At 36.8% G+C, this 23,073-nt stretch overlaps 3 protein-coding genes across 3 annotated transcripts; 2 read left to right on the top strand and 1 right to left on the bottom strand.

Moving 5' to 3' along the window:
• The first annotated feature begins 4,698 nt into the window (after positions 1-4,698).
• On the top strand, positions 4,699-6,230 carry LOC116108374 (CBL-interacting serine/threonine-protein kinase 14-like). The gene has a single exon (XM_031394621.1). It carries the CDS (start codon positions 4,941-4,943, stop codon positions 6,228-6,230), a length of 1,290 nt encoding a protein of 429 aa, XP_031250481.1. The 5' UTR covers positions 4,699-4,940.
• Positions 6,231-11,834: 5,604 nt separating this feature from the next.
• Positions 11,835-13,675, bottom strand: LOC116108416 (adenine/guanine permease AZG1-like). The gene has a single exon (XM_031394668.1). It carries the CDS (start codon positions 13,533-13,535, stop codon positions 11,835-11,837), a length of 1,701 nt encoding a protein of 566 aa, XP_031250528.1. The 5' UTR covers positions 13,536-13,675.
• A 5,184-nt stretch (positions 13,676-18,859) lies between these two features.
• Positions 18,860-22,062, top strand: LOC116108400. The gene is made up of 2 exons (XM_031394653.1): positions 18,860-20,671; positions 20,966-22,062. Exons 1-2 carry the CDS (start codon positions 19,172-19,174, stop codon positions 22,037-22,039), a joined length of 2,574 nt encoding a protein of 857 aa, XP_031250513.1. The 5' UTR covers positions 18,860-19,171; the 3' UTR covers positions 22,040-22,062.
• The last annotated feature ends 1,011 nt before the right edge of the window (positions 22,063-23,073 follow it).

The following is a 23,073-nucleotide window of genomic DNA, read 5'->3' as shown; positions in this document are numbered from 1 at the left end:
TTAAAAATGTGTTTGGGTTAATTTATAATGTGATACCACAAAAGCCAATTAACATGACAAAAAATTATCAGTAATTAATTCATCTACAGTTTCTAAATGTTGTCGAAAACAATAGTTAATTACTCATGTTAAAGAATGTTAATTTCCTTCGTTATGGCCAATTTTTTTTTTTTTTTTTAAATTTATCTAACATTCCAATTAAACATTCAAGAGACCATTACTAGCTATTGAAGACACAGTGTTAAATCAATATTATTTGACCTTCATTTTTCTCTATCTGCATCAATAATCTTCATCAGGGTCAATTAATATTTGCTTTGTTAATCGTTCTTCTAATCATACGATGTCATATTAGATGTATGCATTTTCTAGAGTCAATGTCTCTTTTACTTCTCAGTTACTTTACAATGAACTGATTGTTGGAGTTGGTGATCCCTTCAACAATAGAGGTCACAACTAGTCTGCACAACACACACAGGTTAAACGGTTTGGGTTTATACCATGTATAGCCACGTTAGGATTCTCTAAGGATTAGAACTTGTAATAGGGTTGGGATTAGGAATGATGATCCTACTTGTATTAGGTTTCTTTTCATTACCTAGTATATAAAGACATTATTCTCTTGTTTGAAAGGAAAAATACATCATAGTAAATACATTCATGATAAGAGAGAGGTGAGAAAATATTTGAATACTATTGACTCTGTTGGATGTAGTCATGGTAAGAGAGAGGTGAGGAAATATTTCAATAATATTGACTCTGTTAGATGTAGCATGGTTTTGGGTGAACCAGGATCAATAATCGAGCATGTTTTCTTTTTCTTCACTAGTTCGATATTTGTGTGTGGTTATTTGTTTCTTTAATTTCAAACGTTCTTTAATTCTTTTGATGATTTCATAATATTTTACTAGAATCGAATGGTTTAAAGGAATACACTTTTTTTAAGAGTTTAAAAAAGAATGAGTTCAAACAAATTAAATTTAACTAACATTCAAATTATAAAATAATCATTAAGTAATTCTTGCGTAACATTCAAACTAGGATATTATTATCTTGCATACAGCTAAGATAGAGTTCAGATACTCCTTTTGCTGCACAAAGCTTGGTGGCAAGTTCATTCTTCTCTTCCCCCAATTTCTTGAACTCTCCTCCATCTCTTCAACAAACTTGTGATAGTATTCCGCATAAGAAGTTTCAGAAGAAAGTTTTGAAGACAGATTATCTATTTCGTCTCTCAATTTGCGACACTCATTTTAAGAATCTTTTAAACAAGCTTCATAAAATTCGGTGATGAATTTGCAGAATGAAGCTTAGCGGAAAGCTCATTTCTTTCTTTAACCAAATTGTGGTTTTGTAGCTGATAATCATACGCCGCTCGCGCGTAGTACTGGTACCATGAATTGGTTTCAGAGGAGTCAGGGAGACATTCTTCTTCAGGCATTCGTGTGGAATGTAAACAGACCTTNTCCCCCAATTTCTTGAACTCTCCTCCATCTCTTCAACAAACTTGTGATAGTATTCCGCATAAGAAGTTTCAGAAGAAAGTTTTGAAGACAGATTATCTATTTCGTCTCTCAATTTGCGACACTCATTTTAAGAATCTTTTAAACAAGCTTCATAAAATTCGCTGATGAATTTGCAGAATGAAGCTTTGCGGAAAGCTCATTTCTTTCTTTAACCAAATTATGGTTTTGTAGCTGATGATCATACGCCGCTCGCGCGTAGTACTGGTACCATGAATTGGTTCCAGAGGAGTCAGGGAGACATTCTTCTTCAGGCATTCGTGTGGAATGTAAACAGACCTTCAATGCATCGTCTTTGGCTTGAATACATGCATTATGGGCGTCTTCAAGCTTTAAAAAAAGATTTTTTTTTCCTCTATCAACCATTTGTTTCGATCCTCTAGATAATAATAATCTTTCTCGTTTTGAAGGTAAAGTTCTAGAGACTAATCAAGAGGGAAAGCGCAGCGAAATTTGTTGGGTAGTGATACAGAAATATAAGAAAAAATGAACCTATCTACTCGCTCCATGATGAAGGCTGCAATCAGAAAACAACTCTGTGGAAGTTCATCTGGACGAGTGTTTTTAAAAACAAGTCTCTCGTCTTCTCTTTGAGTCTCCATTAGATGAGAAAAATAATGGATGAATTAGGGTTCTAAATTTAATGCGTAAAAAATGATAAATTAAGAGTTGTTGTATTGGGTTAGAAGTAGGAAATTTAAATTAAGATCCATGCATATCCTGTTTATCTCTGCACATTTCTGCTTGCACTCAGTTTTATCACGGCTGCTGAAATTAATCAATCATATGCTCCCCCGTTAGCATAATTAGTATTCAATTACGTGCTAATCACAACGGGTTGTCCCTTCTCTAGACTAATATATGAATTCTCAAAATTAATAGTAATATCCCTTCACCAAGAATCTTGATTCAAAAAGATTGCAATTTGCAAATTAAACCTGCACAAGGCAAAGCCAACCACATACAAGTACAATTTGAGATCAAAGCCCTTCTAAATTATCTACCTCCCATGTTACATTAATGCAATTTGCAAATAAAAAAAAGGTATTAAAATTCTTATACAGTATAATACATTGTCAGACATTATATAAAGAAAAGATGATAACTATCTTTGGGTGATCGAGTGGTTTGATAGAGACTTTGGGGTATATTACTTAAGAGGTCATGAATTCGAGTTCCTCATCGGATGCTAACAAGAGTAACCACTGAAGCTCTAACCTAACCAATCATTCCAAAGTCCTAAGGAATTAATTTAAGTGCATGTAAATTTAATCAGAGATCATCAAACAATAACAACTGCTAGAATGAGAATGATCATAGTGATTAAAAATGGTAAAGTAAAAGCCACGATCTTGCAGATAGCTAAGATAGAATTCAGATTTTGATTTTGCTGCAGCAAGCTTAGCAGTTTCAACTTTTCCTGCATCTCCTCATTTACTTTTCTGTTTTTCTCCAACATCATCCGCACAAGATTGTGGTAGTACTCTTTGTTGTGTTCAGCCTTATTTAGCTTTCTGTTTTTCTCCTCAAGTTTAAGATAGTGGTAGGGAAGGTTTCTGTTTTTCATCTCCATCACCTCAACTACATTAAGATTAAGATTAGTATGAGCATAAAGCTTTGCAGAAAGATTATCTCTCTCTTCTCTTAACTTATGAGACTCGGCTTTGTAAAATTCGGCTGATGAGTTTGCAGAATGAAGCTTAGCAGAAAGATTGTTTTTCTCTGTCTCCCATTTTTTCTCCAATTAAATTTTGGTTATTTAACAGATAGTTATATGCAGCTTGTGCATAGTACGAGACCCATGATTTCATTTCAGAAAGATTGTTTTTTCTCTGTCTCCCATTTGTTTCGATCCTTGAGGTTATCTTTCTTCTCCTTTTCCCATTTGTTTTTATCCTCGAGAAAATCTTTCTCAATTTGAAGGTAATGCTCTAGAGACTCTGAAGCAGCAGCAAGATTTGCATTGAGATCCTTATTCTTTTCCTCCAAGATGAGACATTGTTGTTTGTAGTCAGTTATAGGCTCCTTTTCTGATTCAACTTCAGTGGAAATCTTGTAACCATCCACAGCTTCAAAACTTGAAATTTTATCTTCCTTTTTATTTTCTTCTGTCATTCTCGTCATCCTCATCCTCTTCTTCGTCATGATCCTTACCGTCTTCGTCTTCGTCATCATAATCACCACTTCATCTTCATCATTAAGTTCCACAAAGTATCCATAAATTCTTTCACCATTTGCTTCTCTAATTGGTAGTAACTTATCCTCAAGATCAGCTTTCAGNTATTAAACGTGACTTCTAACCTTAAATTGAACTATAGGAGTAATTGAATATTTTGGACACCAGGGCCTATTTATATTATTATGATTTAAAACAAAAATTTATAATATTTACAATTATGTATTACGCGCAAAGATTTATTATTAAGATTCAAATTAGTCGTTGCTTACCAATTTAAGTAGCATTAATAATGGTTACTAAGCTTACCCGTGTTTAATAGATTTCCTAAATCTAATTGGTATTAATATAATTGAACGAAATTCAACTCATTAACTGAAATATCTGAAAGAACCCTAAGTTTTGAAAACTAACAACAACGTACCCTTGATCTTACTTGATAAGGGAAATGTTACACTCATAACCTCTTCTCACAAACTTCTTCTCACAATCCCAATGTATAGTTTATAATTGATTAACTCGTAATAGGTTTCACTTGATAAATTGTGACTGATCAATTGTGATGTGTTATATTAGGGTTTTGAGAAAAAAATGGTGACAATTGATTATGGGCAGAGTATTGCTCTACTGATAGTGTTTTAAAATTCGTCATTTAATATAAAAATAAAACATAATTTGAAGTCGTATGATAATGTAATGGAACAATTATTTTTTACAGTCAAAGAGGTTTTATTCTTGGATTAAAAAATTATATTCACTTGGGAAGTTGAAAGAAAGTTACGAAAGCAACAACGACTGCAATACTTGTACGAAAGTAACGCCGGTTGCAACGTGTATGGACACTCTCGGTCGTCCTGTCACTTTCCAGTTATAGTAATTACCTCATACTTTTGAAATTAACAATTTGCCCCTTTTAATTCACCTCTCATGTCTTTTCTCCTACTTAAATAGTCTCCCCCGCAGCCGCTATCTTAAACACATGTTCATTGTTCACTTCCTATTTTTATTATCTCTTTCCCAGTTTGAATTCTCCTCTCGGTTCAATCTCAATTCCCATCTCTTTCTTTGAACCCAAATGCCAGTTTGTCTTTTTGAATCAGTTCAAACCCAGAACATACGAATTTTAGTCTATTTCAATAGGCTGATTATTAGTTTTAATTGTAATTTGTAGCCATACATGCAGCAGCGAGGAATCAAAGAGGTAATTCTTTTAACCGTGAAGATCAGCTCCGGTCTCAGTTATGGACGAGATAATGACGGGTGCCAGCGGCGAGGTTTCGCTAGATATTGAATTGTTCGGGAAGTACGAGGTGGGGAGGTTGATTGGAGTTGGAGCATTCGCGAAAGTTTATCACGGCCGGAATGTGCGAACGGGGCAAAGTGTGGCTATTAAAGCCGTCAGTAAACAGAAGGTCGTTAAAGGAGGGTTAACGGCGCACATTAAGAGGGAGATCTCTATCATGCGCCGGTTGCGCAACACTCACATCGTGAAATTGATTGAAGTCCTGGCGACCAAAGCCAAGATCTATTTCGTGATGGAGTTTGCCAAGGGTGGAGAGCTCTTCACTAAGATTTCTAAAGGAAGGTTTAGCGAAGAGCTCAGCCGTCGATATTTTCAGCAGCTAATCTCAGCCGTTGGTTACTGTCATTCACGAGGAGTGTTTCACCGGGATTTGAAACCTGAGAATCTCCTGCTCGACGAAAACTGGGATTTAAAGGTTTCGGATTTCGGACTCAGCGCCTTGAAGGATCAGATCCGACCCGACGGTTTACTACACACGTTGTGTGGCACTCCTGCTTACGTGGCTCCGGAGATTTTAGCGAAGAAAGGTTACGATGGTGCGAAGGTGGATATCTGGTCATGCGGCATCATATTATTCGTTCTCAACGCTGGTTATTTACCGTTCAATGACTCTAATCTAATGGCCATGTATCGAAAGATTTATAAAGGCGAGTTTCGGTGCCCTAGATGGACGTCTCCTGATCTAAAACGTGTCTTATACCGGCTTCTTGATACAAATCCGGACACAAGAATCACAATTGACGAAATTGTCCAAGACCCTTGGTTCAAACAAGGTTACAAGGAGGGAAAGTCTCCGGATTTTGATGTTAAAGACTTGGGGAATAATCAGAACGAGAAATGTTTAAATGCTTTTGACATTATCTCGTTCTCCTCCGGTTTCAACCTGAGCGGTTTGTTCTCTGACTATACCGATATTTCGGCTAGTGACGAGAGATTTTTATCGGCGGAAAAACCCGATAAAATTATAGAGAGAGTTGACGAGGTGGCTAAGAGGGAGGATGATAAAATGGTGAGCATAAAGAAAAAATGGGGGGCAAAGTTTGTGGGACAGAATGGTAATTTTGTTTTGCTTATAGAGATTTACCGGTTAACGGATAACTTAGTGGTGGTGGAGACCAAAAAGAAGGAGAGGGAAGTTGGACCCAGCCATGAAGTTTGGAGAGATAAGCTGAGACCGGAGCTGTTAGGCATGATTTATCAACCGGAAGATACGGTTTCCGGTGCCTAGATTCAGCTCGTCTCACTTAGCTCTGTTATGTATAAATTACTAAATTATATGTTATCGTTCTATTCAACGTGTGTCAGATTAATTATTTCCGAGATATCGGAACAAAACCGGGTTATCTGTATCTGTTTTTTCCCGTAAGTATAGGTTCTCATGTTCATGCTCTTTTATATGTATTTGGACTTTAATGTGTAAATCATGTTTTTAAAATTTGAATTATAAATCAAAACTCTTTTACTTTAAAGTAGTTTTTGGTACATTAATGTTTTTCATAAAAGACACAAGTAAAGTCCTCTCTCAATTATTTGAATCCTGTTATCTCAAAATGAAGTAAGCCTCTCTAGTGTGGTGTTTTTTTTTTTTTGGGTGATTGCGAAGTCTGAATTAGTTTGCGTGTATCTCAATTAATTCCTGAAAAGATAAGTTATAAATATAGTAGGTGGATACTTGGAGATAAGTTACAAATATGGTGTTATACCTAAAAAATAAGGACTGATGTAAGCTCACAACAGTAAGGGCCAATCAGAGTTTATAAAGGTTTTGTGTCATCCAGACGCTACCACGTCATACAAGGACGGAAGAAGTAAGGCTATTGTCAGTGTGGCAGATGAAAGTTTGGCTTGTGAATGGCTAGGAATTGTCCACCTGTGCATGCCTACGCAATTTAAGGATATCTCCTATACAGTTAACTAGGAATTGTACCACACCTACCCGACTGTAAAACCATGATTATTACCTTGAATCCATCGACTATAAATAGAGGCTCCTCTCTTATTTACAAGATCCGAGCATTTTTAGTTTTCTAAAGCAAACTCTCTCTCTCTCTGTATTTAAATTCTCTCTAGATTGTAACTCAGCTTGTTGTACGCGACTTGACTGTAATCATCAATTAATATAAATATAGCGGACGTATGATTCGCTTTTGAGCATCCGAACAACTCTAAAAATTGTCTCATATTTATTCTTTCGTTGCACATTTCCATATCACATATAATTTCTAAGTCTGTTTAATACTTTACAGTGTGAGTTGTTGGTGTCAAAATCAAGCATCAACATATGGTAAGTGATTATTTAGTAGGACTCAAATACAAAACTTTTAGGTAACTTGAAGGCTAAGTATTACCATCATAAGTTGAGTGGTTTGGATTGTCGTTTTTAAGTTTGTTTTTAAGTATATTCCTATGAAAAACTTAGATGATTATTTTAAAATAATTAGTGGATAGAAGAATATACTACCTAAATTAAATAAATTATCAATCTCCATTGTTGGATTCCTTTAATTATTGATGTATAATTTATCATATAAAAAACTTAATGACAATCGACAGATAAACACATTATTCCCAATAATGGTGCCAAATAAGTTCTAAAATGGATTGATAAGTACGTTGACAACTTTATCAGATCTCTTGCCCCACTGATTATCAATTATGTAGAAAAAAATTACACATGGGCTCACATATATTTATACATAGAAAACTCCGAAAAGAACCTCAAAGTTTTCATAATCAAAGAGATTACCGTTTGATTAAAAGATTAATCTGGTGAGTTATTGGCCAATAAGTAACACAATCAAATAGCTTTTTCTTTTTGCTTTTCGCTGTTTAGTCTGTGGGGTCTTGGTATCCAAAAACACAAGGCGATGTTGTTCTGAGATTGGGGCACTTGGGGGATGAAAAAATGGTTATCGTCTTGGTCTCATCCACAAGTATGGATAGGGCTATAAATGTGGCTTGGAAAACAAGACTGGTAATGTGTGGCCTGGGAAATCGGAGAAAGATGCTTTAAAGAGTTTCATGTGGTTGTCTTTCTTTTAATGATTCGTGTACATATTGCTTCAAGTTTTCAACCGTTTGGATCAGACGTAGACCCCTGTGCTTTCAAAATGAAGCAAAGTGTCGCGTGTTGTATTGGCTGGTTGTTGCGGTATTCTTCCCTTCACACTTTTTAAAAGCACACGGAAGCCTGAAAAAGTGAAAACTTTACAGGTGGCGAAATTCTACAGAAAAAAGTACTTCCATGATTTTATCATTGTTTGAATTTTCTTGGCTGCCAGGGTTTCGGATTCCTGCAATATGAACTCTATCCAATTCATTCCCGAATTTAGTTCTAACCAGTGGCGGACCAGGACTGTTGGCAGGGGGCCTTGTGGCACCACCATTGTTTCTCAAACTACTAGTAAAAAATTTAAAAAAATCACTAAATCTTAAAAAAAATATATATAATATTAATAATATAAAAAAAAATAATACAATATTTTACTATTTGAATAAATTCATAAAAAGTAAAATTTTGAACAAATTTTGTTGAAAATAACATTTAATTCACGAGAAAATATAAGAAAATTTTTACGTGAAAAAACCTCTTCAATTAAAGAGAGTAAAAACCACGAGAATCTAACGATCTACTTAAATCTAATATAATTAAAAGAGTTTACAACAATCACAATCCACAAAAAATGTTCAACACAAATTTTTTATTTCTCATTTTTTTTTCTTTGCTTTTAAAGATTATAATATAAATTTTAATGACTTTGATCAGACATAACTTGAGCTAAAGTCAACCAAAACTTAAATTAAATCAACGTTTCCTTAACTTTTAATATGAATGAATAAAAAATGGGGAGATTTTCTTAGTATAAACATAGACAATAACTTAAACTTCTTTAATAATTTTGAGCAGTTAAACGGTGACGTTTAAAATGTAGGAAAATGGTGGGTAAAGGATGAAAAATAACGTTCAGTAAAATATAGTTAAAGTTTAATTTGGGAAAATAAGAATACTCTTAAACATAAAATAAACTCACAAGATTCATATCTTTTTTTATCAAATTGAAATAAAAAACCTCTAAAAAATAAGCATAATTTAACCCTAAATAAACTAAAATGAAATGAGTATTGAGTAATACATATATCTAAAATTTGAGAAAACAAAAAATAAAATTAATTGTAATTCTATGATGAGTGGAGGTTTCAACAATTTCAATTTTCAAAAGTAAAAAAAATGGTGAGGTTGGCTAAGGGGGTGGGTCCGCCCCTGTGTCTAACATTAGATAATTCAGATTTCTACGTCATTCAGATGTTTTTGTTGAGTGAAACTAAATTGAAAGCTCAACTGGAGGCTGCAAAATTCTCAACAATATGGGAAATTCCTTTTCTGAATATTTTCCATCTTAATTATATGGATTACTGTAGAAAATAATTCAAGGTGGCCTGTTCCTTTCATGCCCAACATAAGAAGAAACGAAATGTAGCTCAGCTTACTAAAAGAATATGGGAAGTGATTTTTAGTCCACACTTTTTTTGTTTTTGTCTTTAGCTCCCATCTTCAAGTTACGTCCCCCACTTAAACTTGAACACACGGGCTAAAGACAAAACTAATGGGGCCTAAAAGTCACTTCCCAATTACTTTATGCAATTTATCAGCCTGTGGGCCTAAAGATTTATAGAATTTTGAGAGGTGTTATTTAAACCAATGTTCTGAAATCCAGACCGGATCAGGCGGTCGAACCGGTCCAATCGGGTTTCGCTCACATTTTCGGTTTAAAAAGAGTAAAAAACTGGAATTTTACTTTAAACTATTTCCAGTTGGACCGCCTCACTGTAGCAAACTCGCGATCCAACCGATATGACAAGGAAATCGGTCCACACGCAATCCGGTTTAACATATGAAATAAAATAAAAAAGTAAAAACCACAATGTCAAAGTGCCCCCAAATTTTTTAATATGAAAAATTGAAAATTGAAAATTTCCTTTTGCGTTCAGCTGTGTGCTACTGAGTTGTGTCTGCCACTTTCTTTTCTCCTTTTTCATTTTGGTTTGCTACTTTGCCTGTTTGTCATTCGCGATCTGCATTCTCTCCAGTCCAGTCCTCCTCCTCCTCATGTCCTCCATTCGCTATCTCAGATCTCCTTCAAGCTTCAGCTTCAGTGGTTCAGCCTTCAAGTTTTCGGTCTGCTACTCTGCTTCAGTGCTTCTTCCTTGCCGTGGCTGGTTTACTGCAAGTCTTCATTCTTCAACTTCAAGTCTTCAACGGTTCAACCTCTTCAATCATCACCGTCGCCATCTAAAAGTTTGCTTCTTGCTTGCCGTTGCTGGTCTATCGGATTAGTCACTGCAGTTCAGATTTCAGCCGTTGGTGGATTTATATTTGATATTACTTTGTAATACCTTTAATGATGTTTGAACTTTGAAACTTTAGAGTTTAGACTTGAGGATTGAATTTGTTAACATAACTTTGATGGTTTTATTATTATTGCAGGGTTAGATTGATGGTTTTTAAATTTTAGTTAGATGAAATCGTGAAAAACCTGGATTTTTTTTCCTTTTTTTCGTTTTTGCTGATGTCACCGGTCCAACCGATTGGTCGGACCGGTCCAACAATTCGAGCCGAGAACCAGCCATTTGACCGAGTCGACTCTTGGTCCGGTTTTCAGAACATTGATTTAAACACAGTCTAATTTCTTTCGGAGTTTCAATAATACTTGAAAATGTAGTTTATAAATATTTTGAGCTTCATTTCAAAATTGTCCCCTTTCTAATATTTTTGTTTTAAATTTCAACTTTTTTTTTTTTTTTTTTAGACGCAGTATGATTTCCAACAAGCTTATTCCCTCTTCACGTTTGACCCCTCATAATTTATCTCTTTAAATATTTAGAGGTGGGCAAAGTTGGGCCCGAGCGGTCCCAAGCCCAACCCCTTAAGGATAGGGTCGGTCCTATGTAAGCATGGTAAATATCCATTTAGCCCCTTAATTTTTATATATTTGGGGTAATAATATTTATGTAATGGGATTCTTGTGATTTATCAGGGGTGATTTTTAAATATGTAATTAATTAGTCAATAAATATGCTGAATTTTTTTAAATTACAGTTTAACCCTTAAATTTATTATGTATTTTATATTATAGAGGATTTTGGTTATTTGATAAGGGTTATTATAAAATTAACCAGTATCAGGCCCGGGCCCGGTCACCCCTCCCCAGAGCCTGCCCGATCCTACAAGGACGGGTCTTTGGGCCCGGGCCCAAAGCTCTAACCACAGTAAAAGAATTATACTTGTTTGAACATAAAAGTCCCGATTAAATTTCGGGCCTAGGCCTAATACAAAAGTGGAGACCGATCTTTAGCTCACGAGAATCAGGTCAGATTGGGCTGGCCTCAATAACTGGGCCTACGGTGAACACCGCCCACCCCCAAAATTCTGGAGATGTTTACCATTTAAATGTTGTTTAGGGAGACTATCTCAATTCTCAGCAACCCAAAGTTGAGCTGAACAGTGGAGACAATTCACAAGATCTCCATTAATAGATTTGTGGATTCATTTTTCCCCGTACGTAATCTCATGTGATCATCATTTCTCACCCTATGCTTTTAGTGAAAGGATACCAAACCAAAGCCCTCTTTCCCTGTTCCACCATTGCCCACTTTTTTCTGGAACCACTTTTGACCTTCCTGCAGCTATTAGAATTTGAACTGTTCAGGTCAAACAAACCTCGTTTCATCATCACTCAACACTTACAGTAACTCCCACCAAAATATAAAGTCAAACATTTCAAAACAAATTCTATGAATTTACATTAAAAAAAAAAAAAGAAAAAAAGAAAAACTATACAATGCTTCCATTTCCATTGGTTGATTGATTCACCAAGTCATTATCCTTGGGTTTTTTAACCCACAAGAGGCTCTCTCCCCAATCCCAGATATGCAAAACTATGAAAGTTCCAATTCCTCCTATCAAACCATAAGCTATTGAATATGTCATTGGCATTAAGATTAATGTCACAAATGCAGGAATGGCTTGCCTCATATCATCCCACTCGATCTCCACCACAGATCTCATCATCATAACACCAACCAAGATCAACGGTGGACCAACTGCCCATGCAGGAATTGACGCCAATAACGGTGTGAAGAAAAACGCCAGAAAGAAATAGCCTGCTACCGTTAACGCCGTCAGACCCGTTCTCCCTCCTTCTCTTATACCCGTTGACGATTCGATGAAAGCCGTTACGGGAGATGTACCAAGAAGGGAACCCACCACGATTGATGCAGCATCAGACATGAAAGCAAAATATTGACCCTCGAAATCACCGTTAACGTCTGTGAACCCAGCAAATCTAGCCATTGAATATAATGTTCCAGTGGTATCGAGTATATCTACATATAAAAACGTGATCAAAGCTTCCCAAAAACTGCCTGTACTCAAACCATTAAAACTGAGGGCCCCAGCTGTGGTCCTGATCACATGCACATCAACCACTTTTTTGAAATACTGATATGCAGAATTTCCTGATGGAGTATTGGGAAACGCCGTCACAGCTGTGTTACGGAACCATGAGATGATTGTCACAAAGACTATACCATAAATCATTGCCCCTTTTATATTTTTCACCAAACAATAAGCGATTATAACAAAACCAACTACGCCAAGCCAAAATGTAGGACTTTCCATTTGATGATTTAAGCACATAATATCCCCAGAAACTGAACCTCCTGGTAACAAACTGACGGTTCCGTTTGCTGCCGTTATAACCGTAGCTAACCCCGCCCTGGAAGATCGTGGACAAGCACCAAGAGTAACTAAAGTTGAAGAACTGTAGCCGATAAGACCGATACCTTCATTGTTTTGTAACCCGATAAAAGCAAGAAACAAACCGATTCCGGCTGAGGAGGAGACCCGGACCGGTTTGGGAACGACTTTCGCGAGTTTGACTCGTAACCCAATTGCTGATATGAAGAGAAAAATTAAACCTTCGATGAAAATGGCTGTTAAGGCATTTTTGTATGTTACGTTACCGGACCCATGAAAGCCTACAACTGTGTATGTAAAATAAGCGTTTGCGCCCATACCGGGAGCTAAAGCTAAAGGCAAATTAGCGAATATGGCCATAATGAGACAGCCGATAAGTGAAGAAGCTACAGTGGCTACAATGAGGTCTTTACGAGTTTTTTCGAGACAATCCGAGTAGCCTGTGTTAACTGGAGGAAACTTACACGAGTTATCGGGTTGGATGATTCGGTGAGTTGGTCCAGTGCAATTCGAGAGAGGGATATTAGAGTCTGAACAAAGTGGGACACAATCAGATACGCTACACGTGCCACCAGAATCGGTGAGGATGCTGGCGTTAACAGCTAAGATATAAGCCATGGTCAGAAACGTGGCCGTTCCAGCTCGTAACTCGGTGGTGCAAGTGGTGTTCCTCTGAGCGAGTTTGAATCGCTTCCCAACCCGTGTGTTGGCCACGTACGAGTTCAACCTAGTTGAAAGAGAGAGCTCCTGAGGTTCCGGTACTGGTAGAGTCGCCATTCACAACAATGTTGGCTTTACAAAGGGAGGTAAATTAAATTGTTGGGAAAGTGGGCTCTTCTTCTCAAGGAATGAAGACGATTATAACCAATGAGTTGTTGAGATACCAAATTGATTAGCTTTAGAATACCTTAGTAAGAGAAGAGATGAGATTGAGATACATATATAAGCAAAAAAATTCGAATCATGCTTGGATAGTAGGAAGGTTTCGTGGGGCCATTTGTTACGGAGGAAAAGGCTAAAATTTAGTTGTCCATCATTATGGGGATTTTAGTTTTGCAAATATTGGAGTAACCAATGTTAGATTAAGAGTCAAAGTTATGGAATTTGTCTTTTTACTATTGAAACACACATTCCTTTTTCATCTGTAATTTTAATGGCGGATCCATCTCACTCTCTGGGTCCAAGTTTAAAGTGGATTACTTCTTCTTTTGATATTTCCTTTGCCTTTCTGTTTACACTTTTGAGTGGGCGTTTTTGGCTCTACTTAGCAGAGCGGTAGCGAGTTTACGTTAAACAATAACCCTTCATCAAACAAACTTAAGATGTACAACTCTATCAATACTATACTGATAATTTCAAATAAAAATCTAATAATTATAAGTAAATACAAATTAAATGTCTTTATTGATTATGAGCTGACAAGGGTGATGATTTATCTATTGAGAGTTCCTTGTAAATGACTGAAGGTTATTAAAATGGAGACTCTAGATAGAGCATTCATGTCACCAGCTGCAAACACCACGATGATCTTGTTTTTAAGTGTTTTCAAGCAGAACTGATATCGCCATTTGCAAAGATTAAAGCAGAACACAAGGACGGAGACGACAAGCAGGTGTTAGCTGATAAAAACTGTCTTTTGCTACTCATTAAGAGAACGTTTGATATTTTTTATAAACTTAGAATTCATGATAATGGACTGATTACAGTTCCTTAATCTTTAATAAAGGTTATTGCAGACCAAGTTGGCTGCATGACAAGAATAAACATGCACTCAAAAACTGTAAAGTTAACAGAGACAGATACATAATTTTTATGGAATCGGGGGTCCAGTCTGCTTTAAAATGGCTTCACTTTGAAAGGTCTTAAGGAACTGAAGCTCTGTTTGGTATGTTGCTTTACAGTGTGTACATTGAACTTGTAGTGGGCTCAACTCAACACAAACTGATGCCCTTAGCTTTCTCTAATTAGTGGAATATTACTTGTGGATGAAGTGAAAATTAGTTTCGTTTCATTGCATTTCACATCCCTTTTCTTTTAGCTAGCTTTCTTCCAATCACAACAGACCAAAATCTGTGAACAGTCTGTCATTTAACCGAGATGGGATGATTCGCTTTCTATTTCTTCGCTTGGCTTTTCTTTTTTGGGAACATTTACTTATCTAGGAACAATCACAACATCATGAAAATGTCAAACTTTAGGTGATCTGATTGCTAAATGCCAACATTCATGACATTTCAGATCATTCATCACTTCAGTCTGAGGAAATTATGCAAGTATGGACCACCCTTTAATGGTTTCTTTCAACCAATGAGCTATGAAAACCATTAATAATAATGTCCCAAAACACATCCATGGAAGCAAAAATTCCATTTCATGAAATATGCTACCAGTTAAGCTTGCTATATGGGCACATACAGTGCATCAGAACTCTGATAAATGTCAAATCAATGGTGGAATTTGACATTACGAGTGCCTTAAAATAAAAAAAAATAGCTTTTAAGAAGTAGGACCCTTTAATAATGGATTACAGAGAATTGCAAGATTAGGTTCTCTTCTTCACTACTTTTTCTTCAAATAGGTCTGCAAAAAACAAAAGAGCCCCCCTCCCCCCCCCCCTACCCTCTCTCTTTGTTTTGATTAGGATTAGAATATGTGACTAGGGAAAGTTAATAAAGTCAATAAATAAAAACTTTTATTGAGTTTGGCAGAAAGTTGAAATTAATTGACTCTGGTAAAGTAGCCAAGTTATTGGTGGTAGGTTAGATATACACAGTATATAATTTGACTAAGCTCCAACGGAATGGCACAAATTTATGTTCTGAAATTTGGTTGATATGCTATTTGCTACCAACTCTTCTCCTAAAAATTAAAGCTTTTTTCAAGACAAGATGTTTCACCCATTTATCAATCAAATGAGACAGACACATACTTACAATTGGTATTACAACTTTCAATTATCCTTCCGTACATTGGTTTAAATCTCAATTATTCTAAATTTGGTCAGTTTTCCCTTGGGTTATTTACACGTGTCCCTTCTCAATTTGATTAAAAAAATCTTAATTCATTATTGTGATTAGTTGTTTCTAAGTAATACATGACAATTTGTTGTTAGGCATAAGTGATCTAATAACCACAGTTGGATGATCGAGTAGGGTAATTGAGACTCTTGGATGTATTAATAAAGAAGTCTTGAATTTAATTATCCTCGATTGCTAATAAGGGTGACCACTGAACGAAATAGAGACAACAACAGGAACAAAATATAATAGTAAAACAAAACAAACAGTAAATAAAGAAAATAATACGCGCGATTTACCCTGGTTCACCCAATGTGGGCTACGTCTAGCTGAGTCAATATTATTGCAATATGCCTCATCTCTCTCGTTTACAATGAATGAATTGCTCTCACTCCCATAACAAGAGAAAAGTATATTTATATACTAGGTTTAAGAGATTAAACCTAGTTTTACAAGGATTCTTATTCCTAAGTCAAACCCAAAGAAGAATTAGTAACTTAAAAGAAATCTTATAGCGGTTATACATGGAAAAGCGCAAAACCGCCTACGGGCTCGGGGGCGCTGCCCCCGCGACCCCCGCCCGCTGACCGGTCAGCGGGACCCCTGAGTGCGTCTCCGTTACCCATTAATACTGAAGTAGTCGACAACTCCAACAACCACTAGAGGGTTTATCCAGTCGTTAACTTCAAAATCCGAAGGATTAGTTGAGATACGTGCATCCCTTTGGCTGCTAATAGGTGTTAAATTCATAGCCCCTAGGATAAGTCAAGGTGCGCGCATCCCCTTGGTTACTAATAGGCATTAACTTCAGGGTCTCGGGAGATTAGTCGATGTGCGTACATCCCTTTGGTTGCTAATAGATGTTAACTTTAGAGTCATGGAGAATTAGTCAAAGAACTTCATAGGCCTGGGGGATAAGTCGAGGTGCACGCATCCCCTTGGTTACTAATAAAAGTTGACTTCAGGGTCCTAATCTCCTAGGAGATTAGTCGAGGTGCACGCATCCCCTTAGTTGCTAATAGGCTTTAACTTCAGGGTTTTTGGAGATTAGTTGTGGTGTGTGCATCCCTTCAGTTGCTAATAGGAGTGGATACTAAAAGATTTATCCGATTATTAATTTTAAGACTCTAAATATTAGTCGAAGTGTGCGTAAAATGAAAAAAAAAACAAAAAAAAAAAAAAAAAGGTGATATAATAAGAATAGAGCTAAAACGTTTAATTTTAATCGCGGTATCAGGGGTAATGGTATGAAGACGAACCCCGTATTATAACCAAATCCTTCGCACTCGGTGATCTTTTGAGATGTAGTTATAACAATCTCACCTATAATTTTTATATACATTATTGGTAGGCATTTGTGTGGCGCATTAATGTTTTTGAGCATGCGGATAGCGGACACATTGCTGGGCTGTGACTGGGCGTGTGACTGGGCCTTCGAAGCTACCAGTGGCCACACAGGCAAGTCCTTTCGTCAGCACGTTCAGACTGCGATAACTACCAGAGCGCCAAGCCCATGACACGAGGCGGTGTAATCTTTTGGCTTCAAATAAATAATAATAAAAAAATAAAATAAAGCTTACGCTCCGGTGGCGGTCAGGCTTTGCTGTGGCAAAAGGGCCTTTATGGCATTAATGTTTTACTAGCCAGTTACGTGACTCTTGCTGACTGGATCTTGATAGTTGAAGTTTACCATAAAAAAAGACAATTTATAACATACTCCAGTAACCTTGTTTGGTGTCTTGGACTATTGTCAGATCAACGGCTGAGAAGCCCTCAAGTAAACTATAATTACCCAGATGAAAGCTTGTTCGATTTGGTCAAGGTAAACTTAAACTGCAACGAGAACGAAAAGAAGGAGCTAGAAGTATTTGAATAAGTTTAATAATTTGTCAATGGTTATACCTTGCTTACTCCAATTGCCTACCATCTTCAATATAATCAATGAGAGATAATATTATCCATTAATAATAAATAATAATTATATTACATAATAAATAGTTATTTTGATAGCTCCAAGTCCAACTAATAACAAGCTCATACTTTTTATATAATAACAAACTTGGTTATGTGTGCTTTAATTATCCATTTAAAATAAAAAATAATAATTAGATCATAATATTGTATAAAAGTCATCTTATAAATCATTCATGTGTGATCGGAGTGTGATGATAAAAATTCTTAAGTATATTACTCAATAGGTATTGAATTCGATTCTCTCTGATTCCCCTCGATTGTAATATGAGTGGCCAATATAGAGTTACTCGATCGTTAACTTGAGTCAGATTCTCCTCGGTTGATATAAGAGTGATCACTATAGAGGGTTTGTCGGTCGTTAACTTGAGCCCTATTCTCTCGGTTGTTTACAAGGGTAAACACTGGAAGATTTACTTGGTTGTAACTCAGTACCTCGAGGGATAGTCATTAACTTCAGGACTTGGAGAATAATAGAGGTATATGTAAACTAGTCCGAACACCTCAATAAAAAAAAAAAAAAAAATAGTCCATTATAGTTTGACAAAAGTTGATTAACTAATAAATGAATATTTCATTCATATACGTCAAATAAAAAAACACCTGTGGTTAAACCTGCAATAAAATGCAGTTAATTATTAAATCTCATTAATTAACTCCATAAACGAAATATAAAAATGATTAATTAAACTACATGTCGTACTGTGGCTGCAGTGTAGATACGACCATTTTGTTTAAATGATGAAAACGAGCACGTCTCCAGTTGGCAACAAAAATTACCAAACAACCTAACTCTCCGTCAAACAAATCCCTCAGTAATAAACCCGGTCGGTTCAAGTGAACCGGTCCGGTTCAACAATTGCTTATAAATTTTGTTTCCTTACGTTCCCTCAATTTTCCATCTCTCTTATCTTTTTCTTCTTTCACAGTTTCTTCGCTGGTAAAACAACGAACGAAGGAGCGAACGCACCGACACGAATCGTCGACACGACCCGAAACATCTGTACCGAATCGTCACGATTTTCAGCTCTCATTTGCCGATATTATTATACCTATATTATTATCTCGTCCTGGACTTCAAATCTGTAAGTGTCGAAATCCCTCACCATTCGGCTGACATGAAATCCTCAGCTCAAAACGGCACGCTTTTATTTCTCGAGCCCTATAATCGATCCATTTCCGTTGATTAAATCATCGATTGTTGAAACATTCGCCGTTTATCTTATTTGGAATGATTTTTGTTTTTGATGAAAGCAATTTGGGGTTATTAAACTTTGGAAGGATTGGTGTTTATTGATATTTGATTTGGATAAGATTAAGAGCTAGGGTTAGGGTTTTCTATCGGGAAAATTGAAAGATTGAGAATTTGTTGGATTCTAGGGTTTGATTTGAATATCGTATAATAGGTGTGGGGTTAGGAGGATAATGTGTATATTGTGTGTGATTCAGAAGTGGTCTCGCCGGGTTGCTACAATGCTACCTTGGTTAGTTATTCCACTTATAGGGCTATGGGCTTTGTCACAGATTTTGCCACCGGCTTTTCGATTTGAAATCACGTCACCGAGGCTGGCATGTGTTTTTGTGCTTTTGGTTACTCTATTTTGGTATGAGATTTTGATGCCTCAGTTATCAGCTTGGCGTGTGCGTAGAAATGCACGTCTGAGGGAAAGGAAGAGGTCTGAGGCTATTGAATTGCATAAGTTGAGGAAAACTGCTACGCGGCGATGTAGAAATTGCTTGACTGCATATAGGGATCAGAACCCAGGTGGTGGTAGATTTATGTGTTCATATTGTGGCCATATTTCAAAGAGACCAGTCTTGGATTTGCCTGTGCCACCTGGGGGATTGGGGATATCCAATTCAGGGATTATTAAGGAGCTTGTTGGAAAAGGTGGGAAGATTTTGAATGGGAAGGGATGGTCTGAGAATGGATGGATGTGTGGTCAGGATTGGTTAGAAAATGGGAATTGGGTTAGTGGGTCAATTGCAGGGAAGTCTAACTATTGGCGGAAGAATGGGAGTGGGATTTTTGGAGGAGATGAGAACTGTATGGCAGAGAAGTCTTACTCTGGAGCTGTTATTTTTGCCTGCAAGTTGTTGACATCTTTTTTCTTGAGCATTAGGTGGCTTTTGAGAAAGATTTTTAGAATTAGTTCATCACATGAAGATTCTTCGTCTGATGCAGATCATAGAGGGATGATGGCTAAGAGGGGTGAAAATGAGTTAAATTACCATGAACGTAGAGGAGAGAAAGCACGCAGAAAAGCTGAGGAGAAGAGACAGGCTAGGTTAGAGAAGGAGCTTTTGGAAGAGGAAGAGCGAAAACAGAGGGAGGAGGTTGCAAGGTTGGTGGAGGAACATAGGAGACTCAGGGATGAGAAGATGGAGGCTGAAAAAGAACGAGGCATAACTTCACCTTCTGTCAAGGAGAAGGATAGTAAGAGAGAAGCGGAAAGAAAGCGTCAGGAAAGAAGAAAAGAGAGGGACAAGGGGTCTAGTAAGAGTAACTCTGATGCAGAAGAACTGGAAAAGAAAGCTGGAAAGGAAAATGAGCGGAAGCGTGATTTTGATAGGAAGAGTGAGAATGATCGGCGTGAACATCAGAAATTTGGTACAGATATTGTCAAGAGCCATGGCATGGAAACAGTACATGGTGGAAAAACTTCTGCAAGTAATTATACTCGGGAAAATGCTGGGACTAGGTACCTGGATCGTATGAAAGGTACATTTTTGTCTTCTTCAAAAGCTTTTAGTGGAGGTAGTTTCTTTGGAAAGGGTGCTAATAATCCTGTTACCGTTGCAAAAGAGAACAAGTCTATTAGTTCAGTAGATCATTTTCACCCTTCTGCCCAGAGGAGAGATTTTTATCCATCTGACCGTGCTGGGAAGTTAATACATGGAGATGATAAAAGCATCAACCGCCCTGTAAGTTGTCTTGCTACAGATTTTATTTTTCTGCATCATTTTAGTATGACAATGAAAATGTTTAACTTTCTCTTCAACACAAAATTGACAATCCTTTACCTATTAATTAAATCCCTTTTGTGCATTTTTTAGTTATAACTTAAGGTTTTGGAATCGTTGAGTTAAGAGGCTACATATTATCATATATGGTCAAGTTTTATGGTTCAATGAAGATATCTTTTTGGTGATCTCTAACAATATATATATATATAGAAGAAGGATATCAGTGTTACAATATTGAGCTGTTCACTGTAGGTGCTTGCCGAACCACAACCAAGGACTACAACAAAAAAATCATGGCAACAGTTATTCACACGTTCATCATCAGTTCCTGCTACCTCAAATACTAATGTCATTAGTAGACCAAATCCGAAATTGCCCACCGAAGTTCAAAGTCCACCATTACCTGCTCAATCGTCAGCAATGCAAACATTTGATAATCCAATCAATTTTGGGCTGCCATCACCATTTACACTATCTACCTATCCGAATGTTTCCACTGCTAGTAGTTTAGGGTTTTCTCCTGTAATTGAACCGATCTTACCTCGCGTTGGAGACGGACCTCATGAATTTATACCTGAAGAGACAGAGCTTTTTGAAGATCCATGTTATGTGCCTGATCCAATATCTTTGCTTGGGCCTGTTTCTGAGTCGCTTGATAATTTTCAACTGGACCTGGGGGCTGGTTTTGCAAAAGACATCGGATCTGAAAGGGCTCATGCTTTGAAGAATGCGTCTTTTACCTCTGAAGTCAGTAAGCCATCTCCGATTGAGTCTCCATTGTCACGATTGCGAGTTGCTGATGAAAAGCATAACAATTCTAATTGGTTTCCAAGTACACCTATGGTTCAAGATATGCACACATATCCAGTGGATGATACGAATGGAACTGAGAATGGAACATGGCAGATGTGGAACAGTTCTCCTCTTGGGCAGGATGGTCTAGGTCTGGTAGGTGGCCCCCCAAGCTGGATTTTACCCCCAGAACGGAATAGATCAAACAAGGAAGACTTTGTGCATCCTTCTTCTCAAAAGACAATGGTATCACTGTTCACAAAAGAGGACCTAGTCCTTTCTGGCACTCATTCTCCTCAGAAGGTTTTTCTTGGTAGTGGCCAGAAAGGTGGGGCATTTAGCCCTGTAACTGGTTCAAGTGATCATGATCCGTGGTTACAGAATACTTTCTTTCGGCCATTGTCGGCCAATGACCAGTTTTCTCTCAGAGCACAGGAAGATAGTACTCAAAATGAAATGATATATGGGAGTCCCAGTGGATCTGCAACTAACCATTCATTTGACCTGTCTCCAGCAAATTGTTGGTCCAAGTGAGTGCATCAAACTTTAAGACTCACTATGTTATTTTGCTATTGTACTTTCTTGATATGCATTTGAATAACAAAAATAAATAAATAAAAACNTGAGTTAAGAGGAAGAGATGGTGTATTGCAGAGGCGTTTTTGTATCATTAAAGTTGCGGTGGCTTTTGTTGCATAAAATATGGTAGTGAAAAATGAAAATGCCCTCTGTTCTTGGATTCTTCACACTCATGATTTGGGTATCCCATAAAATTAAAAGTAAAAATTTTAAAATTTTTATTTACTCATTTGAGGGTAGGCCCAGGCCTACTCTCAAATGGCCTGGGTCCGCCCCTGCAATCAGCTATAGTTTGTCATAAAGACAATTTGGTACCCAAAATGTTTAAAAATAACAATTACCCACTTTCTGTCCAAATCTATTAGTAAAGTCTGTGTAACTAAGGACAATATAGTAATTTTATATCTATTAATTTTAAATTAATCTATAAATCCCTAATTTTTTTCATTTCATTTTTCTCTTCTCTCTCTTATCTTCTTCGTTATCTCTCCTTTCTCTTTCTTTCTTTTGCTCCGTCCTTTCCCTCCTTCCTTAACTTTTTTTACTTTTCTTCACCCTCTTTTCCCTTCACTTTCTTTCCTTTCTTCTCCGTCTTTTCCCTCCTCCCCTTCTCTTTTTTCCTTTTCTTCTCCCTGTTTTCCCAAATTCATCAGATTCGCCAGAAAAAATCACCTCCCATAAATATAAACACAATTGAAATTCATCTCCATCTTAACACCACATGCAAAATTCATTCTCCATCTTAACTTCCTAATCAAATTCATCTTACATCTCAACTAAACAATCACGTAAGAAAAAAAAAAAAAATTCAAAAATCAAACCCATTGTTGAAATCTATGAAAAAGAAAAATGAAATTGTTCTTGTCTTCGTCGGGACCTCTATTAGCTCCAAACTCGCCACCAGAACCACCAAATACAAGCATCACCACCGCCACAAACCACCACAAATTTCAAACACTTCCAATCCAAATTGTACCATCTCCAACCCA

The sequence above is a fragment of the Pistacia vera genome, unplaced genomic scaffold (genome assembly GCF_008641045.1).
Source record: "Pistacia vera cultivar Batoury unplaced genomic scaffold, PisVer_v2 Contig563, whole genome shotgun sequence".
NCBI classification, from domain to species: domain Eukaryota; kingdom Viridiplantae; phylum Streptophyta; class Magnoliopsida; order Sapindales; family Anacardiaceae; genus Pistacia; species Pistacia vera.
Note: the sequence above shows the minus strand (reverse complement) of the source record. Positions and strands in the feature narration are given on the sequence as shown.

Bases quoted from the DNA above. Each gene is read 5' to 3' on its own strand.
- LOC116108374 (XM_031394621.1), top strand. From the start codon at position 4,941: ATGGACGAGATAATGACGGGTGCCAGCGGCGAGGTTTCGCTAGATATT.
- LOC116108416 (XM_031394668.1), bottom strand. From the start codon at position 13,535: ATGGCGACTCTACCAGTACCGGAACCTCAGGAGCTCTCTCTTTCAACT.
- LOC116108400 (XM_031394653.1), top strand. From the start codon at position 19,172: ATGTGTATATTGTGTGTGATTCAGAAGTGGTCTCGCCGGGTTGCTACA. The intron at 20,672-20,965 runs GTAAGTTGTCTT...TGTTCACTGTAG, and splicing joins ATAAAAGCATCAACCGCCCT to GTGCTTGCCGAACCACAACC.